This window comes from Alosa sapidissima, chromosome 7, assembly GCF_018492685.1.
Source record: "Alosa sapidissima isolate fAloSap1 chromosome 7, fAloSap1.pri, whole genome shotgun sequence".
Lineage (NCBI taxonomy): Eukaryota > Metazoa > Chordata > Actinopteri > Clupeiformes > Clupeidae > Alosa > Alosa sapidissima.
The window spans coordinates 10,376,435-10,397,933 of record NC_055963.1 but is presented as its reverse complement, the minus strand read 5'-3'; the positions used below and the strand labels follow the sequence as shown (position 1 = coordinate 10,397,933).

The window sequence follows — 21,499 nt, the reverse complement described above, 5'->3', positions numbered from 1 at the left end:
CCCCCCCCACCACAATATTTTCTCATCGGATCTGCGCGAACCACGCAAGTCCCCTATTTTGGATTCAAAACGGCTAATTTTGCCGAAAGGTGAGGAGTTTTCATGCCTGAACATCCAATATTTTGCAAACCACAGACTATGCTACAAGGGCACCAACTGCACCTACACATGGACTCAAAACAGACTACAGAGTATCAGACCAACTACGTGTTTGGTATCTGCAGCTGTCTATGTGCAAAGACACAAACTAGTGGCAGGCAGGCAGAGTGAAATACAAACATTAATTGAGCCACAGGCAACAATGTTGAACATTGAAGACTCTTGAGATATCTCTCTAATTGTTGTGTCGTCATAGTAAATATAAGCGTCGTCATAGTAAATATATGCGTTAGGGGTGTAAAGATTAACCCATACGTATTGGTATCCGTTTTTAACGTGTAAGATACGGCTACATCGATACGTGAAGCCCCGTGTCGGAATAAAACTGAAATGAACCGGTCGCTATATCGATTTACTTGTTACGAATCGGTTCACAACCTTTTCTGCTCGCTCAGACTCTCATTTACGTTGCAAGCAGCGCGTTCATCCCACTTCCTGTTTTGAAGCTACACGTAGCACGGATTTGTGGGTAATGCAGTTCGTTTTTTGCTACATTCATTGCCCAAAGTTGTCAAAGGACCTCATTACCCATACATCTACTGCAATTTAAGCACGTGACAACTCGCACTCGGTCGTTTGTTCGACTAATTTAAGTCCAGCGCGATATTAAACACTTACTATAGCATTCCTAAAACGCAATGATAGTCTGTAGAGTAGCCTTACGTTTGATGAAGGGATTTCCTTAATGTTAAAGAATAATTTGGCCCTTGCTGCTAAAACGAACACAAATTATTATTATTTTGTTCATATTCACTCAGACTTGTGGCATTATAGGTTTCTGCTTATTAGGTCTACCGTTGGAACAAAATAAGCCCATAGAGTTCATTGACATGTAGGCCTATTTTATTCTTGTAGGCTATATGAGAAAAGGCCAAGAGTGTCTTAAGCACTGTTTTATTTCGGTATTGTCTTACCTCAACAATAGGCTACAGCTCCTTGAAAGCAATCAGATATAACTCTATAAAATCTATAAAGTCTCTAAAAATGTATTTGGGGGCCAAGCAGCGAAGCTGCGAAGGCACCCATTGTTTTTCTATTTGGGGGCCAAGCAGCGAAGCTGCGAGGACCTCATTGTGTTTCTATGTTTTCTTCCCTATTATTATTATTATTCCGCCATGGAAGTCTATGGCAGCCCATAGAACCGTCTGGTGAAAAGTTTTGAAATTTGGCACACTGATTAGGGACAGTCCCATGATTAATGTCACCAAGTTTCATGATGGCACCTAGAGCACTCTAGCGCCACCAATAGGCCAAAGTTGGACGTGCGTTCATGCACGTAACTTTTGACCTGTATGGCCGATTGTCAAAAATGAGGTATCGATGGAATCCTTGGACCAAGCCGAGTTCAATGCACCCTATGACGTCATTTTCCGCCATGATGGATTTTCCGCCATATTGGATTTTAGTGAAAGTGAAACTAAAACTTCACAGGTCACAAATTTTGTCCGATCGTCACCAAACTTGACACACATGCTCTTCAGACCAAGCCGCACAAAAGTTATTCCTTTTCGTCTTCAGAACTAAAACCGTTCGCGCGTAACAGCCAATCGAAATTTGCGGCGAAGCCGCCAAACAGGAAGTGAGCTCATATCTCAGCAACCCATTCATCTATCATAACCAAACTTAGTCCATGGACTCAGGACCCAATCAGGGGGATGCTCAAGAAATCTGGTGACCTTTGACCTCTAGGGGGCGCTGTAATTAAGAAACATGCCTTTTGGCCTGTAGCAGCAGTTGTGCTTAGAATTAAAACCCATTAGTGGTGTCTGGTACTACTGTTGAAGGTCCTTAGGCCGACCCAAGCCAACTTGTGATGTCATCGTAATTGATTCGGCCGCCATATTGGATTAAATCAAAAACACAAAAAAGTTTTGGCAGGTCACAAATTTCATCTGTTCCTCACCAAAATTGGCAGATACCATCTTCAGACCATGCCTGATGAGTGCATTGCTTTCTGGAACAATTGACAGAAGCTTTGGCCTGTACCAGCCAATCAAAATATGCGGCGAAGCCGCCAAACAGGAAGTGATTTCATATCTCAGGAACGCTTTCATGTATCAAAACCAAATTTAGTACATGTACCTCAGACCCCATCGGGAGGACGCTCAAGAAATTTGGTGACATTTGACCTCTAGGGGGCACCGTAATTGACAAAAATGCATTTTGGCCAGTAGTTGCTGATGCACATTATTTTGCAATGGAAGTCAATGGCAGCCCATAGAACCGTCTGGTAAAAAGTTATACAATTTTGCACACTAATTGGGGACAGTCCAATAATTCATTTCACCAAGTTTCATGCCGGCACCTCAAGCGCTCTAGCGCCACCAACAGGCCAAAGTTGGACTTGTGTTTACGGACGTAACTTTTGACCTGTTGACCCGAATGGCAAAATGAGGTATCATTGGAATCCTTGGGCCAAGCCGAGTTCAACACACCCTATGACGTCAATTGTTGACCTCTATGTTTAAATCACGGCAAGTGTGATCATATCTCAGTCAATCTTTTATTTTTGATGTGAAACTGATGACAGCGAGTTCCATCCAGTTAATTCTAATGCGTGCGTGCAAGGGTGGGGCGGGATGGGCAGGGGCGGTTGTGGCGGTGGGCTGGCTGGGGGAGGGGGCGGCGACACTCAGCCCTGGTTCAGCCCCACAAAATCAGTTATGTTTTGATGTGAAACTTGACCTTGTAACTCAGCCAATCTTGGGTTGTATGGCATGGAACTTGCTGTGACTGCTTAAGGCTATATGTCTGATGCAACGGCATTGACTTACATGGCAAATCTGGCCTGCTGATCTCACTGCTTGGCCCCCTCATTGCTGCTTGCAGCTATATTTGTTCTTATTATTATTATTATTATTATTATTATTATTATTATTATTATTATTCCGCCATTAAAGTCAATGGCAGCCCATAGAACCGTCTGGTGAAAAGTTGTGAAATTTGGCACACTGATTAGGGACAGTCCCATGATTAATGTCACCAAGTTTCATGATGGCACCTCAAGCACTCTAGCGCCACCAACAGGCCAAAGTTGGACTTGCGTTCACGCACGTAACTTTTGACCCGTATGGCCGATTGTCAAAAATGAGGTATCGTTGGAATCCTTGGACCAAGCCGAGTTCAACGCAGCCTATGACGTCAATTTCCGCCATGATGGATTTTCCGCCATATTGGATTTCATCAAAAACACTAATAAGTCTTCACAGGTCACAAATTTGGTCCAATCGACACCAAACTTCACAGATATCATCTACAGTCCATGCCCCATTAATGTATTGCTTTTTGTATTCAGAACTAAAACCGCTCGCGCGTTACAGCCAATCGAAGTTTGCGGCGAAGCCGCCAAACAGGAAGTGAGCTCATATCTCAGCAACCCATTCATCTATCATAACCAAACTTAGTACATGGACTCAGGACCCAATCAGGGGGATGCTCAAGAAATCTGGTGACCTTTGACCTCTAGGGGGCGCTGTAATTCAGAAACAGGCCTTTTGGCCTGTAGCTGCTGTTGTGCTTTGAATTAAAACGCACTACTGGTGTCTGGTTATACTGTTGGAGGTCCTTAGGCCGTCCCAAGCCAATTTGTGATGTCATCGTAATTGATTCGGCCGCCATATTGGATTTAATCAAAAACACATAAAATTTTTCGCAGGTCACAAATTTCAGTGGATCCTCACCAAAATTGGCAGAGATCATCTTCAGACCATGCCTTATCAGTGCATTGCTTTCTGGAACAATTGAGAGAAGCATTCGGCTGTAACAGCCAATCGAAATTTGCGGCGAAGCCGCCAAACAGGAAGTGAGCTCATATCTCAGCAACCCTTGCATGTATCACAGCCAAACTGGGTGCATAGACTCAGGACCCAATCAGGGGGACACTCAATAAATCTGGTGACCTTTGACCTCTAGGGGGCGCTGTAATTAAGAAACATGCCTTTTGGCCTGTAGCTGCTGTTGTGTTTGGAATTAAAATGCACTAGTGGTGTCTGGTAATACTGTTGGAGGTCCTTAGGCCGACCCAAGCGAATTTGTGATGTCATTGTAATTGATTCGGCCGCCATATTGGATTTAATCAAAAACACGTACAAGTTTTCGCAGGTCACAAATTTCAGCGGATCCTCACCAAAATTGGCAGAGACCATCTTCAGACCATAATCTATCAATATATTGCTTTTTGGAACAATTGGCAAAAGCATTCGCTTGTAACAGTCAATCAAAATTGGTGGCGAAGCCGCCAAACAGGAAGTGAGCTCATATCTCAACAACCCTGCCATGTATCATAACCAAACTTACTATATGGATTCATGACCCCATTAGGAGGACGCTCAAAACATTTGGTGACCTTTGACCTGTAGGAGGTGCTGCAATTAGCAATATTGCATTTTGATGTGTAGTTGCTGATGTGTTTTATCAATCTTTTATTTTTTGATGTGAAACTGATGACATCATGTTCCATCCAGTTAATTCTAATGCGTGCGTGCAAGGGCATGGCAGGACGGGGTGGGACGGGCTCGGGTGATTAGGTGGGGGGGGCTGGATGGCGGAGGCGTGGCAATACTCAGCCCTGTTTCAGCCCTGTTGATCGCGGGTGTCTGCTGAGTTCTATCTTGTCGCCGTAGCTACTCCGGCCTATTCTGCTTGGCCCCCTCATTGCTGCTTGCAGCTATATTTTTATGTTGTATTTGGCTGCTGTGTTTGACTGAAATGTAGACTATTCTTTTTTTCATTTTCAATACAGTATATGATACAAACCTCAGTTTAGATAATCATATTCACACATTTTTTTTTGCCTAATTGACAACCATGACCATGATAATTGATAATATAAAATGAATGTGCACCTTGAGCAAATGATACATCTTTCAGAATGCTTTTCATTCTTGAACTGCACCGAATTGCATCGAATCGAATCGTACTAAATCACTTTTTATGAACATGTATCTTTTCTTGTATCCGAATCGTGCCCATGTATCTAGATGCGAATCGTATCGTCTTTTACATGAGAGATTCACACCCCTAATATGCGTCGTCATAGTAAATATATGCGTCTTATTGTGCAGTCATGAATGTTTTCAGTGGGAAAGCAATCTTTTAGGGGGGGGCTACAGAGATAAACTCCATTGGTCAGACTATCCGCTATGAGACACTGAGGCACAGGCCAATCTTTCTCAGCCACAGACAGAGCATTTATTGCATGATCTCTTTTTTTTTTTAATTCAGTTTACCATTTCAAAAGTTATCAACACATATCAACATATCATATAACAAATCTCATTTAACTGAGCACATCACCAATCTTTAAGATTCAAAAAAGGAATGCCAGCCAAACACTTGATCAGCAGATCAAATCAATAACAATCTCCAGAAAAAAAAAGAAATTCAATTCACTTCTCTAGCAATCCTCTGGGAAGTATCAGTGTCTGCAAAAAGTAACCAAACCGTTCTGTTCAACAAGCAGACCAGAGAAGCGAAGAGTCTTCTGTGGTTCAATGAAACAGGCATGCTGCTTTATCACAGGGATAAAATAAGAACTTACAGCTGTCGGGAGTACAGGCCTTCATCGATCTCAGCATCACTGCCATTCTTAGCCATGCCCTGTGGAAGATCAAAGGCAGTGAGCACATATTAATCCAGTCATAGAACCAAAACTGTACTTATAACCAACATATTTAGGGGGAAAAGGCAACTTAAATGAACATGTCATTTCTTTCACCAGTACTGCTGCTAATAAATTGGTATACCAAAGTGAGACATGAGATCCAGTCACAGAGAAGTAGCACAATTAATTAAAAATAATTAATTTGTAATTAATAAGTTTAATTTGGCTGTGTACAGAAGAGGCACACACAAAGCACTTCAGAATATGTGTCTCTGACTTGACAAATCATACAGTGACAGTCCAGGCTACTCTAATTAACGACACATATGGCATTTGACGCAAAACAAGCAATAAGAAGTGATATTAATATTAATTTCTGAACATACCAATAATACATATAACCAGGCAGCAGGTGTCAACCAGAATGACAAGCTGTGGAAAATGCACTGGTTTCTGATAAAATAGTGCTGTTCCTGCACTGACGCATTACATATCTTATTTTTGTGAAGGTGTAACTCAATAAACCCAATTTCCCAGCAAAGCCACAGGTGTAGGCGCTCAAATACTTTTTGAATTTTGTTCCTATCTGCTACAGGGGCTGAGAAATCAATCGTTTAGTAGGCGTTGACACAATGGCTGAATTTCCAGAAAAACTTCAGGTTTTAGGCGGGGTTTCTGAAATCACCCATAGGTTTTACAGGCATTTTTTCCAGGCGTTTTAGGCCTAAATGGGTTAATCTATTTCAATAATTTAACAACGTTTCGACGTTAGTATATATTTTTTCACACTTTTTTCACATACTACAACCTATATTCATACCAACACAATCAAATTCGTGACTACAGAGTTTTATTTTAGCATGGGTTTCCTCCGTAAAAGAGACCTGCATGTAACTTCACAGCATGCGTTTAAAACCCTTAAATTCACGGACGTGTTTTAGCTTTATTTTTTTGGCAAAAAACGTCACTCTTAACAGCAACCAGTCTTTGAGAAGACGTGAAATATCCACTGGAATTTTGTTTCTTTCTATTACACCTGCCAGGGAATCCGTAGCAGGTAAAACATGTTTAAATGGCTATATTTATTATATGATGCCACATGTCTACATTCAATGCCATTTAAGCCACTTCGAAAGTTTGTTTAGATCCAGTGATTCTGCCTTCATGGAAATGCAACTTCAGGGGGCAGCCGTGGCCTACTGGTTAGCACTTCGGACCTGTAACCGGAGGGTTGCCGGTTCGAACCCCGACCAGTATGCACGGCTGAAGTGCCCTTGAGCAAGGCACCTAACCCCTCACTGCTCCCCGAACGCCGCTGTTGATGCAGGCAGTTCACTGCGCCGGGATTAGTGTGTGCTTCACCTCACTGTGTGTACACTGTGTGCTGTGTGTGTTTCACTAATTTCACGGATTAGGATAAATGCAGAGACCAAATTTCCCTCACGGGATCAAAAGAGTATATATACTTATACGTTCACACTTCGGTACTCTATTAATTAAGGGTTAATGATAAATGGGTTTCTGCCCATAGAGGTTTGAAGAAATGGTCCTTACGTTAGAGGGTGTGTAGGAAGAAATGGTCCTTACGTTAGAGGGTGTGTAGGAAGAAATGGTCCTTACGTTAGAGGGTGTGTAGGAAGGTTCAGTTCTGACAGAGTTAGAGGAGGAGCAGTGGGATCCCGTCTTCGTCTCTGATCCTGACAAGCGACGCTTCTTGGACAGCGGCGAGCTGGACATCTGCGAAACACAGGTGTTTGTTTATTTTCCTAGAACAGGCAATGTTCAACAAGACACCGCAGCTGACAAAAACAAAAGACTGCTGGTCCTACTCCTGAACCTTCCAGAGGTTCTAATGGCTAACACAGCTCTATCAGAATCAACGGTGCAATCCTAATGGTGCCAGCTGGACTAAAGGGCTTTAACTGCTACATTCTGCCAGGCCTAACTTCTTCACAGCAGGTGCCTCAGCATAGCAACAACCAGCCATTATTATAACACCAACTACACAATATGGTCTACTTTAGGAGGTGCTTATCAAATGGTCCATAAACTGCTGGCAAAGCAAACATGCAAGAACGTGAACACAGCAGGATCAATACCATTAGCCCATAAACTTAATACAACTTGATCGTTTCAGTGTTATGCCATAAATAAGAGCTTAAAAGAGCCTCAGTTTGCTTCAATATTAGGTCACCCATAATCTCAATCCTGTCGACGCTTGAACAGATACAATGCTAGTATTGCAGCCATATCCAATTACCCATCCTGTGTTTCATCGAACAAAGTGTGACTTCCACCACTGCATGCAAGGCTAAATGGCAATGCAGTGTTTGGCCACCAATCAAACTCCCTGCTTTGCCAACACCAGACTGTATGCCCCTTGTGGCTCTGTTTTGAAGTGGACAGCTTTTTTAAAGTGTAGTCTTCCTTATCACTGAGGATAAGGGAAGAAGATTAACCCGAAACAAGGCTGACAGGCACCACTGTGTAAAGAGGACAGCATACAACATAACAGACAGCACAGAACTCGCTCCTCTCAGCTCAATTAACTTGAGTGTAGGCTATCACATGGGGCTCCCCCATCTTATCTCAACAGCTATTTCCAGCCAAAACATTAGACATACAGTACATCTGAGAATCTGGGAAACTGCTAACAAAAAAAATGACCCAGATTACCTAGTTCCGGAAGCTCTTTTTCGTGACTAACAAGGTTAAACTTAGCCTTTAATCTTCATTTTATGGTCGTCAATGCCGACTGCACATGCTCCTTGAGAAGGCAGTCAGCCCAGTTGCTGGAGAGCTCCTACTGTTCAGTGCAAACACTGCAGGTGCTACAGCAGCTGAAGGTGCAGTTTTATCCGCCCCTCAGCAAAAATAGAGGGCTGGGAAGGGCATGCACAATTCTGTGCCTGTATGAGCAAATTATTGATCAGGCCAACACATTAATGTACTGTATTAGCAGGGTCCAACGGAACATTTTCCCCATGCGATTTGTGCTGATGCCTTGTGCATAGTTACTGTCCCAGAATAACCACTTTTACACAAAACTGCCAATTTTCTCTCTCTCTATTTTAGTTCCCTCCTATGCTCAGCTTCAGCCAGTTAGCATCACAGGTGAACTGAGCTGACTGGTGATAGTGACTGTCAGAAAAACGGACGCCAATAACTGGCCAACCACCTTGCAAAACATGTGGTTTTACTTGGGCCAATGTGCCATTGCTTATGTTAACTCTTAATCAGAAGTGAGTAGTAGACAAGATACATAGATGTTTTAATGCATTGTACAGTGAGCAATCATCTAGTTTCAGAGCATTCAGGCAGCAGTTAATCACTTTAACAGATATGGCTTACTCATACAGTTTTCTACACTCAACCTTTTTCCTTCTCAATTCACAAACACCAATGATTAGCAATTTAGACTTAGTTCCTCCTTTGGTCAAATATCAGGAAATGACTGCCTTTCTGTTTTATTACAGCCATATAATTTTATTCATGTGTGTTGTGAGATCAGGGTCATTCAGGGATGAAATATCATATTAAAGACTTGATTCAGCACTGGACAGTTCCTATTACTGTTAACTAGTAAATCTCCACTAGCTGAATAACATGTTATCAAAAGCTTACTTGAACTGAGACATATCAGCACGTTTGCATAAAATAATGCAAGAAAATAAGTTTCCTGATTACTGTCAAGGAAAAATATAATAAATGTTATACCCACACGTATATTGCCAGAATGTAAGGTCACACATAGTAAAGTGGCTTCATAGGAGATCAGACACCTCAAATAGGAACTTACTTTCCTTTCCCTGTAACGAAAATTAAAGCGTTTGACCAAAGCAGGTGTATGTCTTTCGACATTGCGGTCACCACCCGGTCAAATAAAAGCTTTTCCCCCCCATTCTTAGTCGCTAAACCTCCTGTCAACAATCACATTACATGGACAGGTATTGTTTATTGAAATGACCGCGTGGTTTACGAGGAAGGGCTCGCCCATAGTGGAATAACAAAAACGCTGATTCATTAAAAGCAAACTGCAGTGAGTGAAGTGCGATACTTAACCGTTTCTCACTATTATCAGTCGGTTACAAAAAATATAAAGACAATAACTAAACGGGTTAATTACATAGGTTATATTTTAAACAAATTCACCGTCCACCATCCCTGAAAAGAACGTGTTATTTCTCGACGCTCATCAGTGCGACAAAACGAAAATGCGGTAAACCAAGCTAACGAGCTAACTTGATAGGTAACATAATTTTACTATCACACCGTGTTCATTGTAGACTGGCTTGCTACAAAATACATAAACGGTAACTGTGCATAGTTTTTGGCCATGGCGGTTTACTTCCACCCGTGCATAACTACCATGTCGATGGACAAGGGCCGCAAATTCTAGAATGTCCAGTGGCTCTCCATCGGAAAAAATAGAATAGCCTACATCACCTGAACCTACAACATATATGCAACTAATTTAATCGTGGGAGTGAATTGATTACGGTGAACACAGGTTACCACCGAGAGTACCACCGACCATTCCACAAACGCCCTAAACGAGGTAAATAGATTGACTTTTCCTTACTGTACGTTACATATGCCCCCGTATAAAATTGACACTTCATCACAAGGATTGCATGGCAAGAAACACCAGTCAGATGTGATCTATTCTAAGCATACGGTGGGGCTCTGTGGTTGCTCAACATTTTATCAAGCATTTCATTGACAGTTCGGTGAAGTATATTAAGCTCAGATGGCTAACATTAACTACATATCGGGCTAGCAATGCTACAAGGGAAACATAAAGCCGCAACTGCCATTGCGGAGGCCCATTCATACAAAGCGAGTGCCTTCTCTTGTAAGCTATAAACTAGTAAACGACATACGAAGATTAATAAAATGAAGAAGTAATATTGCTATATGCATGTCACTTCTGAGGAAGACAGAATTGGCCTATATTAAACGCTATAAGCACATTGCTCTAGCTCGTAAATGAGGCCTGTCGAGCTGATGTTAGCAAGCTAGCTTTGAAGTTAGCTTGCTACACAGCGCCCCTGCGGTATAACTAGTCACAGAAAAGTAACTGGTTGCTTTTGTGTTAGCGTTTAGGGTCTTTAAACCTAATCTGTATAAAAAGAAGAGTAGTTTAGCCTGCAATGTATTTCGGATAGTCAATGCAGCTTTGTGTTTAACTGGATAGCAATCAATGGGCTACACAGTTTCGCCAGTTGAATGGTTTCGCTTACCAATAATCCTTCTCTGTCCACTCTCAGTGTCAGCAAACCGCTCCTCGTGTTTATCAAACTTCGTCGATAACAACGAGGACTGTATTTCTAGCGAGTCTAAAAACTGAAGTTCAAAACCACAACGACCACCGCCTACAGACCGATGCTGTGCGAAAGTCTTGAAGCTATACTGTCGAGTCACGGTATCGACAGCCCTCTGTCCTGTAATTCGCGTTTCAGGGTTTGCTGGCTAAAGCAGACGGAACAAAACCAAAATGGCAGCTAAGGCACAGGGGGCGGGGACAGTGGTGAAATATTCAACAGGAAAGGGTTGTCCACGGTATACTTGCAACAAACAACCTCGCTCATTGGCTTTTGAACATAAAATCAAGGAACACCCGCCTTCTAACTAATTGTATCATATGAGTGTTGGTCTTTGGGATCTTTGTTGGTCTTCGGGATCTTTGTTATTATCAATTCATGATGGTCTTACTAAAACTTTTCCTAAATGGGCTACATACACTCATCTAATTAACACACACAACCCCAACTGGGAAATACTACACTGCATGCTCATGCAAAATGCACACATGAAACTATAATCCTAAGGACACTCATTCACAGAATGAATAGGGTTTTGCCATCACCATAAACGAAGGTGCATGTTGCAACATGTGGAATATCAACTCATACAAACAGCAACAACAGGGAATAGTCTTGTATTGTGACTGAGATATGAACTAAGTAAAGGCAAACCTTATACAACAGTGTTTCCCATACATTGACTTATTTGTGGCGGCCCACCACAATATCAACATTGACCACCACACAATGATTTTCCTGGTTGTACTAAATTGTGCTTAAATCTGGTTAGAATCATAACCACACTGCACTAATTTGTTAAGAACTGTTGCATTCAGGTTCATTCTGCAAACCCACCACCACAAATAGTATTCAATTATGTGGGAAACATTGTACAATTATATACTTAACTCTAAAATCCACAATAACCGTACTATTGCTGCCAGCTGCAACCGCATCCAAGAGCTTGCTGCTTTATATGAAAGTAAGTTGCAAAATGCAATGCATCGCTGAACATTATGTTAGGGTATACGTTTTACAGTAAAACCAGTGTGAAACAGCTCGCCTAGGCCTATTCAAAGCTTATACAATGGCCCGTTTATATCACTATTGCATTCGGAGTTGTTAGTCAGATTGTTAATTGGCCAAGTTCAAGAGTACGGTGTTGTTTGGGTCTGGTAAGACCGACAATTGTGATCATGAGGAATATAGACTAATGGTGTGCAAGTGCAAATGCTGTTAGAGGCAGGCCCAATATTATCCCAAACAAAAACAAATGAATATCAAATGAAATTTCACATGACTGTATTCATTTGCACAACATAAAACCACTCAAGCTGACCCTGAAACACCTTACTTAAAGTAATTGTGCCATAGCCACAAGTCAACATAGGAGGTCAGCTTACTTGAAGGTCTTGTTAAGAAGCCAAGATCGGGGGGTTGGGGTAATGACAAAGGCCCAAGCAGGCCTTTCATTCTAAGGTGCAGAAGCAGGGAGGCTGGGTTGAGGGTTCGAGCTTCCCTATTCGCTAAAATAATCAGGTTCAAGTACAAAAGCAACATTTACAAACGTCTTTGTGTGCATCAACCACCAACAACCGTGTACCCCGCGAACTGTCCAGCTACCTGCACTTCTTTCCGCGACGCACTCCGACACTCACCAGTGAGTGGCCATCCCCAGTAAGCGGGGTAGACTCAACCTCTATAACGTAAACGACACGCTAACTAGTGAGCAAGCCTGCTAGCGACCAATAATGCGATGTCTGCTAGCAAACACTGAAAATAGCCCTGCCAGCCAGTTTGCGTTCTAGAGAAAGAACTGACAATGGTAGCTAACTGGATGAATGTTGCTAACTCTTGACTACAGACCTTTAACTAAACAAAAGTTACCAAATTTGACACCATTGCACAGTCAGTAGTTTAAACCATCAGTTAGCTAGCTAACCACCGCCTCAACTCGAATTGATGAGGCATGCTTGGTAAACTGGTCAGCTAGCTAAGGTTAACTGACAAAGCTGTGGGGCAAATGCGAAGGGGTAGCTATGAACGCTAGCAAGCTACAAAGCTTTGGCGTTCGTGCAGCTTGTAAGTCATGGCATCAATTCTCCCTGCTATCTTGAGTTAACTGAAAAGAATATACCAGCCAGTTGGGTAGCTAGCTAACGTTTATTGGAGGTTGGTGAAATGCGTATTGCTTAGCAGGCTAACGGCAGTAGCAAATCTACCGTCTTCCAATATTCCATATATATTTTACACACACTTCTGCGGCTAGCAACCCATCTGACCGGCTAAACACTGGAACGTTATCGTTAGATTTAACGTTAACGTTATAACGACTGAAGGTTTAACGTTATCTGCGTGTTGCCAGGTCTTGTGAACACATGGTCCCTTGTCTTGCTATTACCCTAAGCCAGGAAACCAGCTGGGATTTTGTTACTCAAACCATAGCATCGCTAGTTAGCTAACCCAACTCCTGCGATTTTTATTTTAAAAGAACAGGAAAAAACATCATGTCCGTTTCAACTCGACTCGGGTACACTAGTTAGCATTAGCTAGCTTGGCATAAGTATGCATAACTCACCACATCCGATATTACTCGGGCCTTTTCTTCGACACTGAAAACAAATTAAGCTCGTCGGCAGAAAGAAAATCAAAAACAGAGACTTATACAATCTTGTGATTAACTTTATCTGTGAAAGTGGCGGGAGCTCAGTGACTTTCCACTCAGATGGGAAGAACTGGACGGTTGCCTGACCGGCTATTCCCGCACCGTTAACAGCACTTCTTCAGCAAATACTCTCTCCGCTTGGAGAACGCAGCAGCAACATGTGCAGAGTTTTGAGTGGAGATCGACTGAGTACTATTGAAATGTGGGAGGACGGCAAGATCTGATTTTGCTGTTTGTGAAAAAAATACACCAAACTGCACAATTAACACATACAATGTGATACTTATACTATATTTGGGGTCATTAACAGAGTCAGATACTTATTTACAAAAGTACTGGTCAAACTGTAGTTTCATAACCTTTACGCACCCCCACATTATTTCCAGTGAGCTAGTCCAGAGTTTATATATACTTTGTGCCATTTGGGAAATGTAGGCTAGATGTAGAAACTCCAGCTAACCTAGGATCACTGAATGTTAATTTCACTCTATATTTCAGACCCTATAGGCTACTTGGCTTTCTGGAAGTAAACAGTTTTAACAGAATGTATAATTGTTTATCCTCCATGTTAGTGGATCCTTAAAATGAAGTGGAAAGCTGTGCATTAAGCTATGGAACAAAAACAGGGCTTTTGGAAGTGCCCTGGTTTAGTCTACACAATTCATAGGCTACATGAGCATACTTGGGAAACTGATAGTCAGAATGAAAACACAGGGGGTCAAGCGGGGTCAAGTCTAACAAAAGTGACAAAGGGCTGCTAATATTTCTTTTTCAGAGTCAGAATAGACTTACACTCAGCAGTGTAATTTCATGTTTTTAATCAGATCTGGTTTGACAGCTGTAAAAGGTTTGTGAATGAGCAGTACAATAATAATAATAATAATAATAATAATAATAATAATAATTGTACACAATAACACACCAAGAGGCCCAATATCAGATGGGAATTAACATTTTATTTAATGTCTAGCAGATAGCGCAGAAAGCTTAAATATTTCAAGGTCATATCACTGACATGGTGAAGGAAACAAGCTTAAAACAAGTGAAGTGCCACAAACTGACTTTACAGTAAAGTTGGTAAAGTTTACACCAATGGGTGACATTGAACAAAATGCAATACATATTTTCAGTGTATTAAATTAGTTTACAATTAAGAAATAAATAACATTTTAAATGGTAGAAGAATTTGTAGGTGAGTGGAACAAAATAGTAGACAACAAAGAGTAGCCTCTGTACAGAAAGGAATGAATATATTTTACCAGATGGGTATGGCAGCTTTAATCCTTGCACATTTCATTGGGGACATGCAACACAGTTATAAGATGTACAAGATAAATTATATCACTGTCGTCATATGAAACATGGGTCAATTATTCACAAAATATTTACAAGTAAAATTATTTACTGAGATTAGTCTCCTTGTATACACAGACTTCACTGAGCTATTTTCATGTTTTCAAATTTCTTAGGCAATACTGTATGGTGTTGGCATACATACACATATCAAATATACAGCACTGTATGGTGTTGGCGTACACAAATATACGGTGCATTGTGTTGAACATGGGCATCTCTTCAATATAGGTTAAACACAATCAAAACAATCCAAGACCAAGGAAATTCTCGGCAGTGTCAGAATTTTTTGTCAAATCTGACAAAATTATGGTGGAAGAATAACAACAACATAGAAGTAACCAGAAGAGCAATTGGAGAGTGCAGACCTCCGACAAGGCCAACATGTCCCATCTTGCAACGTGAAAATGAGTGATAAAACATCCTGGATCCGGGCTTTGATGCAGATCCAGGCCAAAATGTAATAGGTTCTACCATGCTCCACCCCTCCCACAAGTTTCATCAAAATAAATAGCTTTTATGTAATCCTGCTGACAGACAAACATCAAACTAACAGATAAACTTAACCAAAGTATAACCTTCTTTATGGAGGTAACAACATAATGCTTTGAAAATATCCATCACACTGAAACAAACTTGATCTGTATCCCTGAGACTGACGTGTCCTAGTCAGGGTTGATGTGCAGTATAGCCTATATATGTTTTGAGCTTTCAGTCTGAAAAACTCTAAATGTGTCCTAAAAAAACTGATCTCATCTGCAAACATTGATGATTCTTTGGACCTAAGTACATGTTACAGTTTAAACGTGCAGCTAGGACCCACTGAAAAATAACTCATAATGCTATGTGTGTGAATCAATAGCAGTGAGTTACCATAACCTTCAGTTATCACAAAAAATGGGTCATTAAAAGTGTACACACAATTGAAATGATAAACTGCCTCATAAGCCCCTTCCAGAGAACCCCCCGTGTGGTGATTGGCCAGACCTCGCAGTCCCCCTCTGTCCATCTCTGTCTTCCTGCTCTGTGACTGGCTGGGTATGTGCCTGGACATTACTGGGCGGGGCGGGAGGAGGGTACGAGGGTGGTGGAATGGTCAGGTGCGGTAGGTTGGGCAGAGGTGGGCGTGGGGTGGTGGGAAGGGGTGGCGGGGTCGAGTGGTGGTACGAGCGGGGGTGCACTGAGGGGGAGGACTGGGCACTCTTTGCCCTGGGGAGGGTCTCGGGGCAGTCGCTGATTTGCTCGAGTAGCGAGGGCATGTCTCCTTCAATCTTCTCCAAAACGGCGGCCATTTGTTTTTCTATCTGCTCAATCACACTGTCCATTTGCCAATCAGCACTCGCAGTGCCACGGTGATCCAAAGTGCTGTACAAGCTCCCTCTACCAACAGAGTAAGGGGAGCAATATGGACTAGCGTAACCCGAAGCCCTGGCCCCCAGCTCCTGACTATACATTGGCTTGTGCCGTCCCAAACTGGACGTACCTACAATTTTGTAGGAGCTCTGAACCTGCGTTCCGTGTACCATGGCCTCGTCAGCTCTACCTACCGCCTGATCTCTGGTCCTGGGCCCTACTTCTGCCACTGCGGACTTTTCCGCCACTGCTTCCGGAACCTGAGTTTGGCACCAGCTGCCCGGGGACATCTCTTGCTTCTTCCCTGAATCCGCCTTTTCCTCCTGTCGCGGTGTCTGGTCTTTGTCGGTGGCCACGGCTTTTGTCTTGGCCGCTGGCTCGGGGCCAGGGTCCATGGAGAGATTGGCTGCCATTTTACGACGGTTCAGGGTGTCAGGGGAGGATGCGGGTTTCTTCTCTTTGGTACTCGACAATGGAACATCTTGCTGGAGTGAAACCTTTACCCCAGCGGATTCTGGGACCTTAGTCGATTCAGGTGTGGCAGGGGCCTTGTTGACCTCTCCGGGTACTTTGTCTTGCCCTAAACTTGCAGCTATCTTACGAGTGCCCTCGCCAGCTCCTTTCCTGGTCACTTTGTCTGGCTCCTCACTTGGCGTCTTTGTGGAAGGGGTTTGCTGGGCGATGGGCTCTGCTGTGGCTGAGGGCGAAATACCGACTGAAGGTGTAACAGGGATCATGCCTATTCGGCTTGTCTGCTCCTCTGTGTTTTTCTCCTCTACATTTTCGGTTTTGTCCTCGTCCTCCGGATCATCCACAGGCGTGTTCTCCACTGTGACGCTCACGGTGGGAACGCTCCCCAAGTCCGTCTGGGGACCCTCGCTCTCTGGGCTGTCGTCTAACACCCCCGTGGTCTGGTCGTCTGTTGTTGCATGGGCAGTCAGCATTTCAGAGTTACGCAGCCGCTGCATAAACGTGGTCACACGGATTGCTTTCTGAAAGACATAAACCCCAATGTCCACACGGAGAGACAGGCAGTGTAGACAGACAGTGAAGTGAAGGGACAGAGACATGGAGAAAAACATGGAGAGAGTCTATTACTGATCTTTTCAGAGAGTTGACATCAACGGACACTGTACATATTGACATTTGTATGCCTATTTTCAAAAACAAACGTTTTACCCAATAGTGATGGTTTTTTTATCATCCAAGTTCATTCATAACCTTAAAAGTCAATATAAATCATACCATTCACAACCTTAAGGTCATAATAAATCTTATAAATCTTCAAATAAATTTATCAATCAAGTATTAATGGTCATATGGCAATGGAGCCAGGCTATGACGCTAATGTATGACCAGATTACTATACTTGCTGTATTAGTACTGTCTTAACTTAAGGAGCAGACCAGAAGGGATAAATAAGCATAACATGACATGAGTCATACCTTTGTGTCTATAGGGGTTCAAATCACACTCTCTCATCACACACACCACGCACACACACCACGCACCACACACACACACACACACACACACACACACACACACACACACACACACACACACACACACACACAGACTCTTATCACACACACACACAGACACACACACACACCACACACACACACACACACACACACACATTGCATGTCAGATATTGAAAGGGACAAGAAAACAGGTTAAATTTAAGGATAGCATGGATGCACATGGGTAGGCGGTTATGACTAGTTATAGGGCTGTGACTGTTGGGGCTGAATGGGGCTGCTAAGTGGTGGGTTTTTGTGAAGACAGCAGGAGGTTAGAATAAGGAGACACTCTTTTCCACAACATGACTTGACCAGATGAGTTCTATCACATTATGATCAGTATGTTTCGAGAGGGGGGTTTGGTGGTCAAGTCAGACATTTTTTGTGTGAGAAAAGTCATGTCTGGCTCCATACTGTCTCACAGAGAACCACTGTACCTTAATTTCCTGGATGACACATGCAAGGGGAAAGGAGAGCATCATAATATCATCATCATCATCATCATGGTCATCATTATCATCAACACATGAATATCATCACCATCATAATTTGACTGAACATCAACAACATCAACATCATCAAAATTATAATTTGACTGAAAAATAAATGATGACACACTGAACACAGTCACCATTGTAACTAGAATGAACCTCACAGTTAAAATGTGATTTATAGTCTAGAAAGGAAAGTAAAAAAAATTATAAATAAATATATATAAATGTATTCATGTACAGTATACATAATATGATATGATTTCTCTTACCCGCCACTTGGCTTTGGCAAAGTTTTTCTCGAACTGGGCACATACTCCATCTTTAAGATTTTTCTCTGAAGCTCCGTTGCCAGCAATCCTTTTTAAAGAAAGAAAAGAGCAAATCAAGCCAGAGCTACAAAGTGTGTGTGTGTGTTTTTGTGTTTGTGTGTGTGTGTCTGTGTGTCTCCTCACCACTCATGCCATAAGGCATCTTGCGCTGTTATCCTCAACATCTGGTCAACCTCCATTAGTCTGCACACCAACTCTTTAGCTAAGGCACACAAACCATTAAAGAACAAAACATCAGAGTACAAAAGCATAGGGAAAGTGTCAGTGTGTATACTGAAAGTCTCTGTATAAAACCCGCTGCTGCAAGCTGGATCAGTGTTTCATGCGCAGACATCAGAGCTCCTCCCAGTGGTCATCTAGTGTACCTGCAGGAGAGATGTCATCCCAGTATGGCGAGTCGAACTCAAAGTCTCCTGCCACTATCCGGCAGAAGATGATGCGGTTATGCAGGTCTGTCTTTTCCTCTTCAGTTTCATCAAAGAAAGGAGGGTTTCCTGATAATCTGCTCATTTTACAAACACAAGAAGTTCAATGGGGAGGGTGTGAGGAGAAAGAGGAACTTTGTTTTGTAAAAAAAGAGAATTGAGAAAACAGCCATTAAGCTGTTTTTACACATACATAACCATGTTCTTCCAAACATTTATCAACAAAGTCTAATCCAGAAAACCCATGTATTAGAATACATCAAAGGCAGCATGACAACCTCACACAAAATATTTCATTTGAACACATTAATTTAAAATATATAATTATTTTTTTTTAAAGGAGCACAGAGGATATAAAGGATAGTTCCCGGTGACACTCACAGAATGTACATGATGACCCCCACGGCCCAGCAGTCTACTGGCCTACCATACCTATGACGCGCCACCACCTCAGGAGCTAAGGGCATATGAGAGGGCACAGATGAGGACAGATAGTATTGAACGCTAAACGATACAAAAGAGGAACATCAGGGGGAGGGAGGGCATTTCAGCAAAGGTGGATAGTCAAGGCAAACAAAAGATATCATGTGACGCGAGTTGGTATATGGGGCATTGCTGTTAATCTAACACTTAGTCACTTAAAATCAGCCACTTTTCTAGTCCGAAAATGAATATGCTTGTAGACCTAAAATGAACAAAAAATCCAAAATACATGCTGGACAGTTTTATCTATGAAAATCCATCAGTCTCATTCTCAATCAATTCATATATCCATTTTTTTTTTTTTAAATACCAAGGTACTCTGGAGTTCCACAGGGTTCTGTGATGGAGCCGTTCTCAAACTTGGACAGATAGAAATCCCGCAGGACAACTTTACTGTGGTTGTTCTCCGTGTAGTACATCAAGTTCTCCAGCTAGTAGGAACAGGAACAGAAAGGTACACCACCATTACAATGGAAAATTCAGAATACCTTTTCACAGAAACTGTACATGTCAGTCATCACTATCAGCCACCCGATCTTTTGATATCTGTGTGCCTATAACTGTAACCTTGATCTTATTAATGTAGCCTATATTCTGCTTGATGAAAGATGCTATTTTGGTGCTGAGCTACTCTTTAACACTTCAAATGAATGTGTTAAATACCCACACTATGTGTAACTCTTTAGATTAGTGCAACAGACACTAACATGTCCAGCTGTATTTGAGCGACTACATCTTTTTGGAGACAAAAATGTCAAGACCACGACCCTTCCAATTGCCTTCCAATATCATTGTTTAACTTTCAACTGAGGAATATTACCATTGGTGTTTAATCATAGTGCATTGGTGCCTGAGTCACGACTCGAAGACTGGAGTGTAAAAAGATGCACTCTCTATTCATAGTCTCCCTTTATCCAAGATGTCATAACTGTGGCACGCGGCCTTGTTCTAACCTTCAATTTCTGTAGGCGCTAAAGCAATACGTCGAATAGTAAAACCTCACATTAGGCCAGGCAGCCACATTCTTTTTCAGATGCAGGTCCTATTAACTATCCTATTTAAGACATCTGTGGCTAAATTAATGCTAAATTATCTTTTTCAAACTTATAAAGATGTGTTGTGTTATTTTTACACAGTCATTTCACTGTCATATGGCCATTATTATGTTTATCTGCTATCATGGATCATTTTACATATGGGACAGTATTACTCAAAAGTGAAAAGATTCAGATTAAGGTCTGTTTGTATCTTTATATGAAGGGTGACTGCACTGTCAAGGCCACTCAATAGTTCCTTAGAATCAGACGCTGGCAAATGCACTAGTTCTATTCATTGCATCCTTTAAAATGTTCAGGGCCATGCTCTGAAAAGATGTTCTTTACCAAACTAAAAAGGGTCAATGAATATAGCTGCTGTCGGGTGGAAACTCTGTATCTTTGTATGTACTCAGGGGTTAAAGTGGGGGGAACGGGGAGGAACACAGTTCCGCCACCTCAGGTAAATTAATAATAAATATATTCTTTCATACCAATGATATAGCGCAATGATATTGTTAAATTAAATGGTGAGTAAATTTTTCGCATGTACAGAGGTGACCAAGAAGCTAACAATTCTTGTCCAAAAAGTATTGCTACACCACGATACTGTAATGTTGTCCAACGGTGAGTCATTTTTCCCCGTTGCAACGACTCTGGATTTTAGGGTTCCCCCATCTGCCAAATCCCACTATAACCACTGATTGTAATGTATGTTTTTTTTTTTTATTTGATGACGCAATAATGGATTATTTAAAAAATACAAGGTT

General features: G+C 42.0%; 2 protein-coding genes across 8 annotated transcripts in view; both read right to left on the bottom strand.

Moving 5' to 3' along the window:
• uba1 (ubiquitin-like modifier activating enzyme 1) overlaps positions 1 to 13,866 on the bottom strand; it is a 36,126-nt gene extending 22,260 nt beyond the window's left edge. For 2 of the 6 annotated variants that reach the window (XM_042097738.1, XM_042097740.1), the window contains exons 1-3: positions 11,005 to 11,252; positions 7,316 to 7,498; positions 5,699 to 5,757 (exon numbers count right to left, since the gene is read on the bottom strand). In XM_042097738.1, coding sequence (XP_041953672.1) covers positions 5,699 to 5,757; positions 7,316 to 7,498 — 242 coding nt within the window. In that variant the 5' untranslated portion in view covers positions 11,005 to 11,252. Of the gene's footprint in view, positions 1 to 5,698; positions 5,758 to 7,315; positions 7,499 to 11,004; positions 11,253 to 13,645 lie in introns of those variants that run through there. The other 4 variants (XM_042097741.1, XM_042097744.1, XM_042097743.1 and 1 more) reach the window with 3 other exon arrangements.
• An 802-nt stretch (positions 13,867 to 14,668) lies between these two features.
• The window catches only part of camkvl (CaM kinase-like vesicle-associated, like), a 46,228-nt gene continuing 39,397 nt past the window's right edge, over positions 14,669 to 21,499 (bottom strand). Inside the window, exons 6-12 of one of the 2 annotated variants that reach the window (XM_042099252.1) lie at positions 20,006 to 20,126; positions 19,594 to 19,669; positions 19,153 to 19,289; positions 18,911 to 18,989; positions 18,728 to 18,815; positions 18,402 to 18,410; positions 14,669 to 17,430 (exon numbers count right to left, since the gene is read on the bottom strand). In XM_042099252.1, the coding sequence (XP_041955186.1) occupies positions 16,027 to 17,430; positions 18,402 to 18,410; positions 18,728 to 18,815; positions 18,911 to 18,989; positions 19,153 to 19,289; positions 19,594 to 19,669; positions 20,006 to 20,126 (1,914 nt within the window). In that variant the 3' untranslated portion in view covers positions 14,669 to 16,026. The remainder of the gene's footprint in view (positions 17,431 to 18,401; positions 18,411 to 18,727; positions 18,816 to 18,910; positions 18,990 to 19,152; positions 19,290 to 19,593; positions 19,670 to 20,005; positions 20,127 to 21,499) is intronic. The other variant, XM_042099253.1, reaches the window with a different exon arrangement.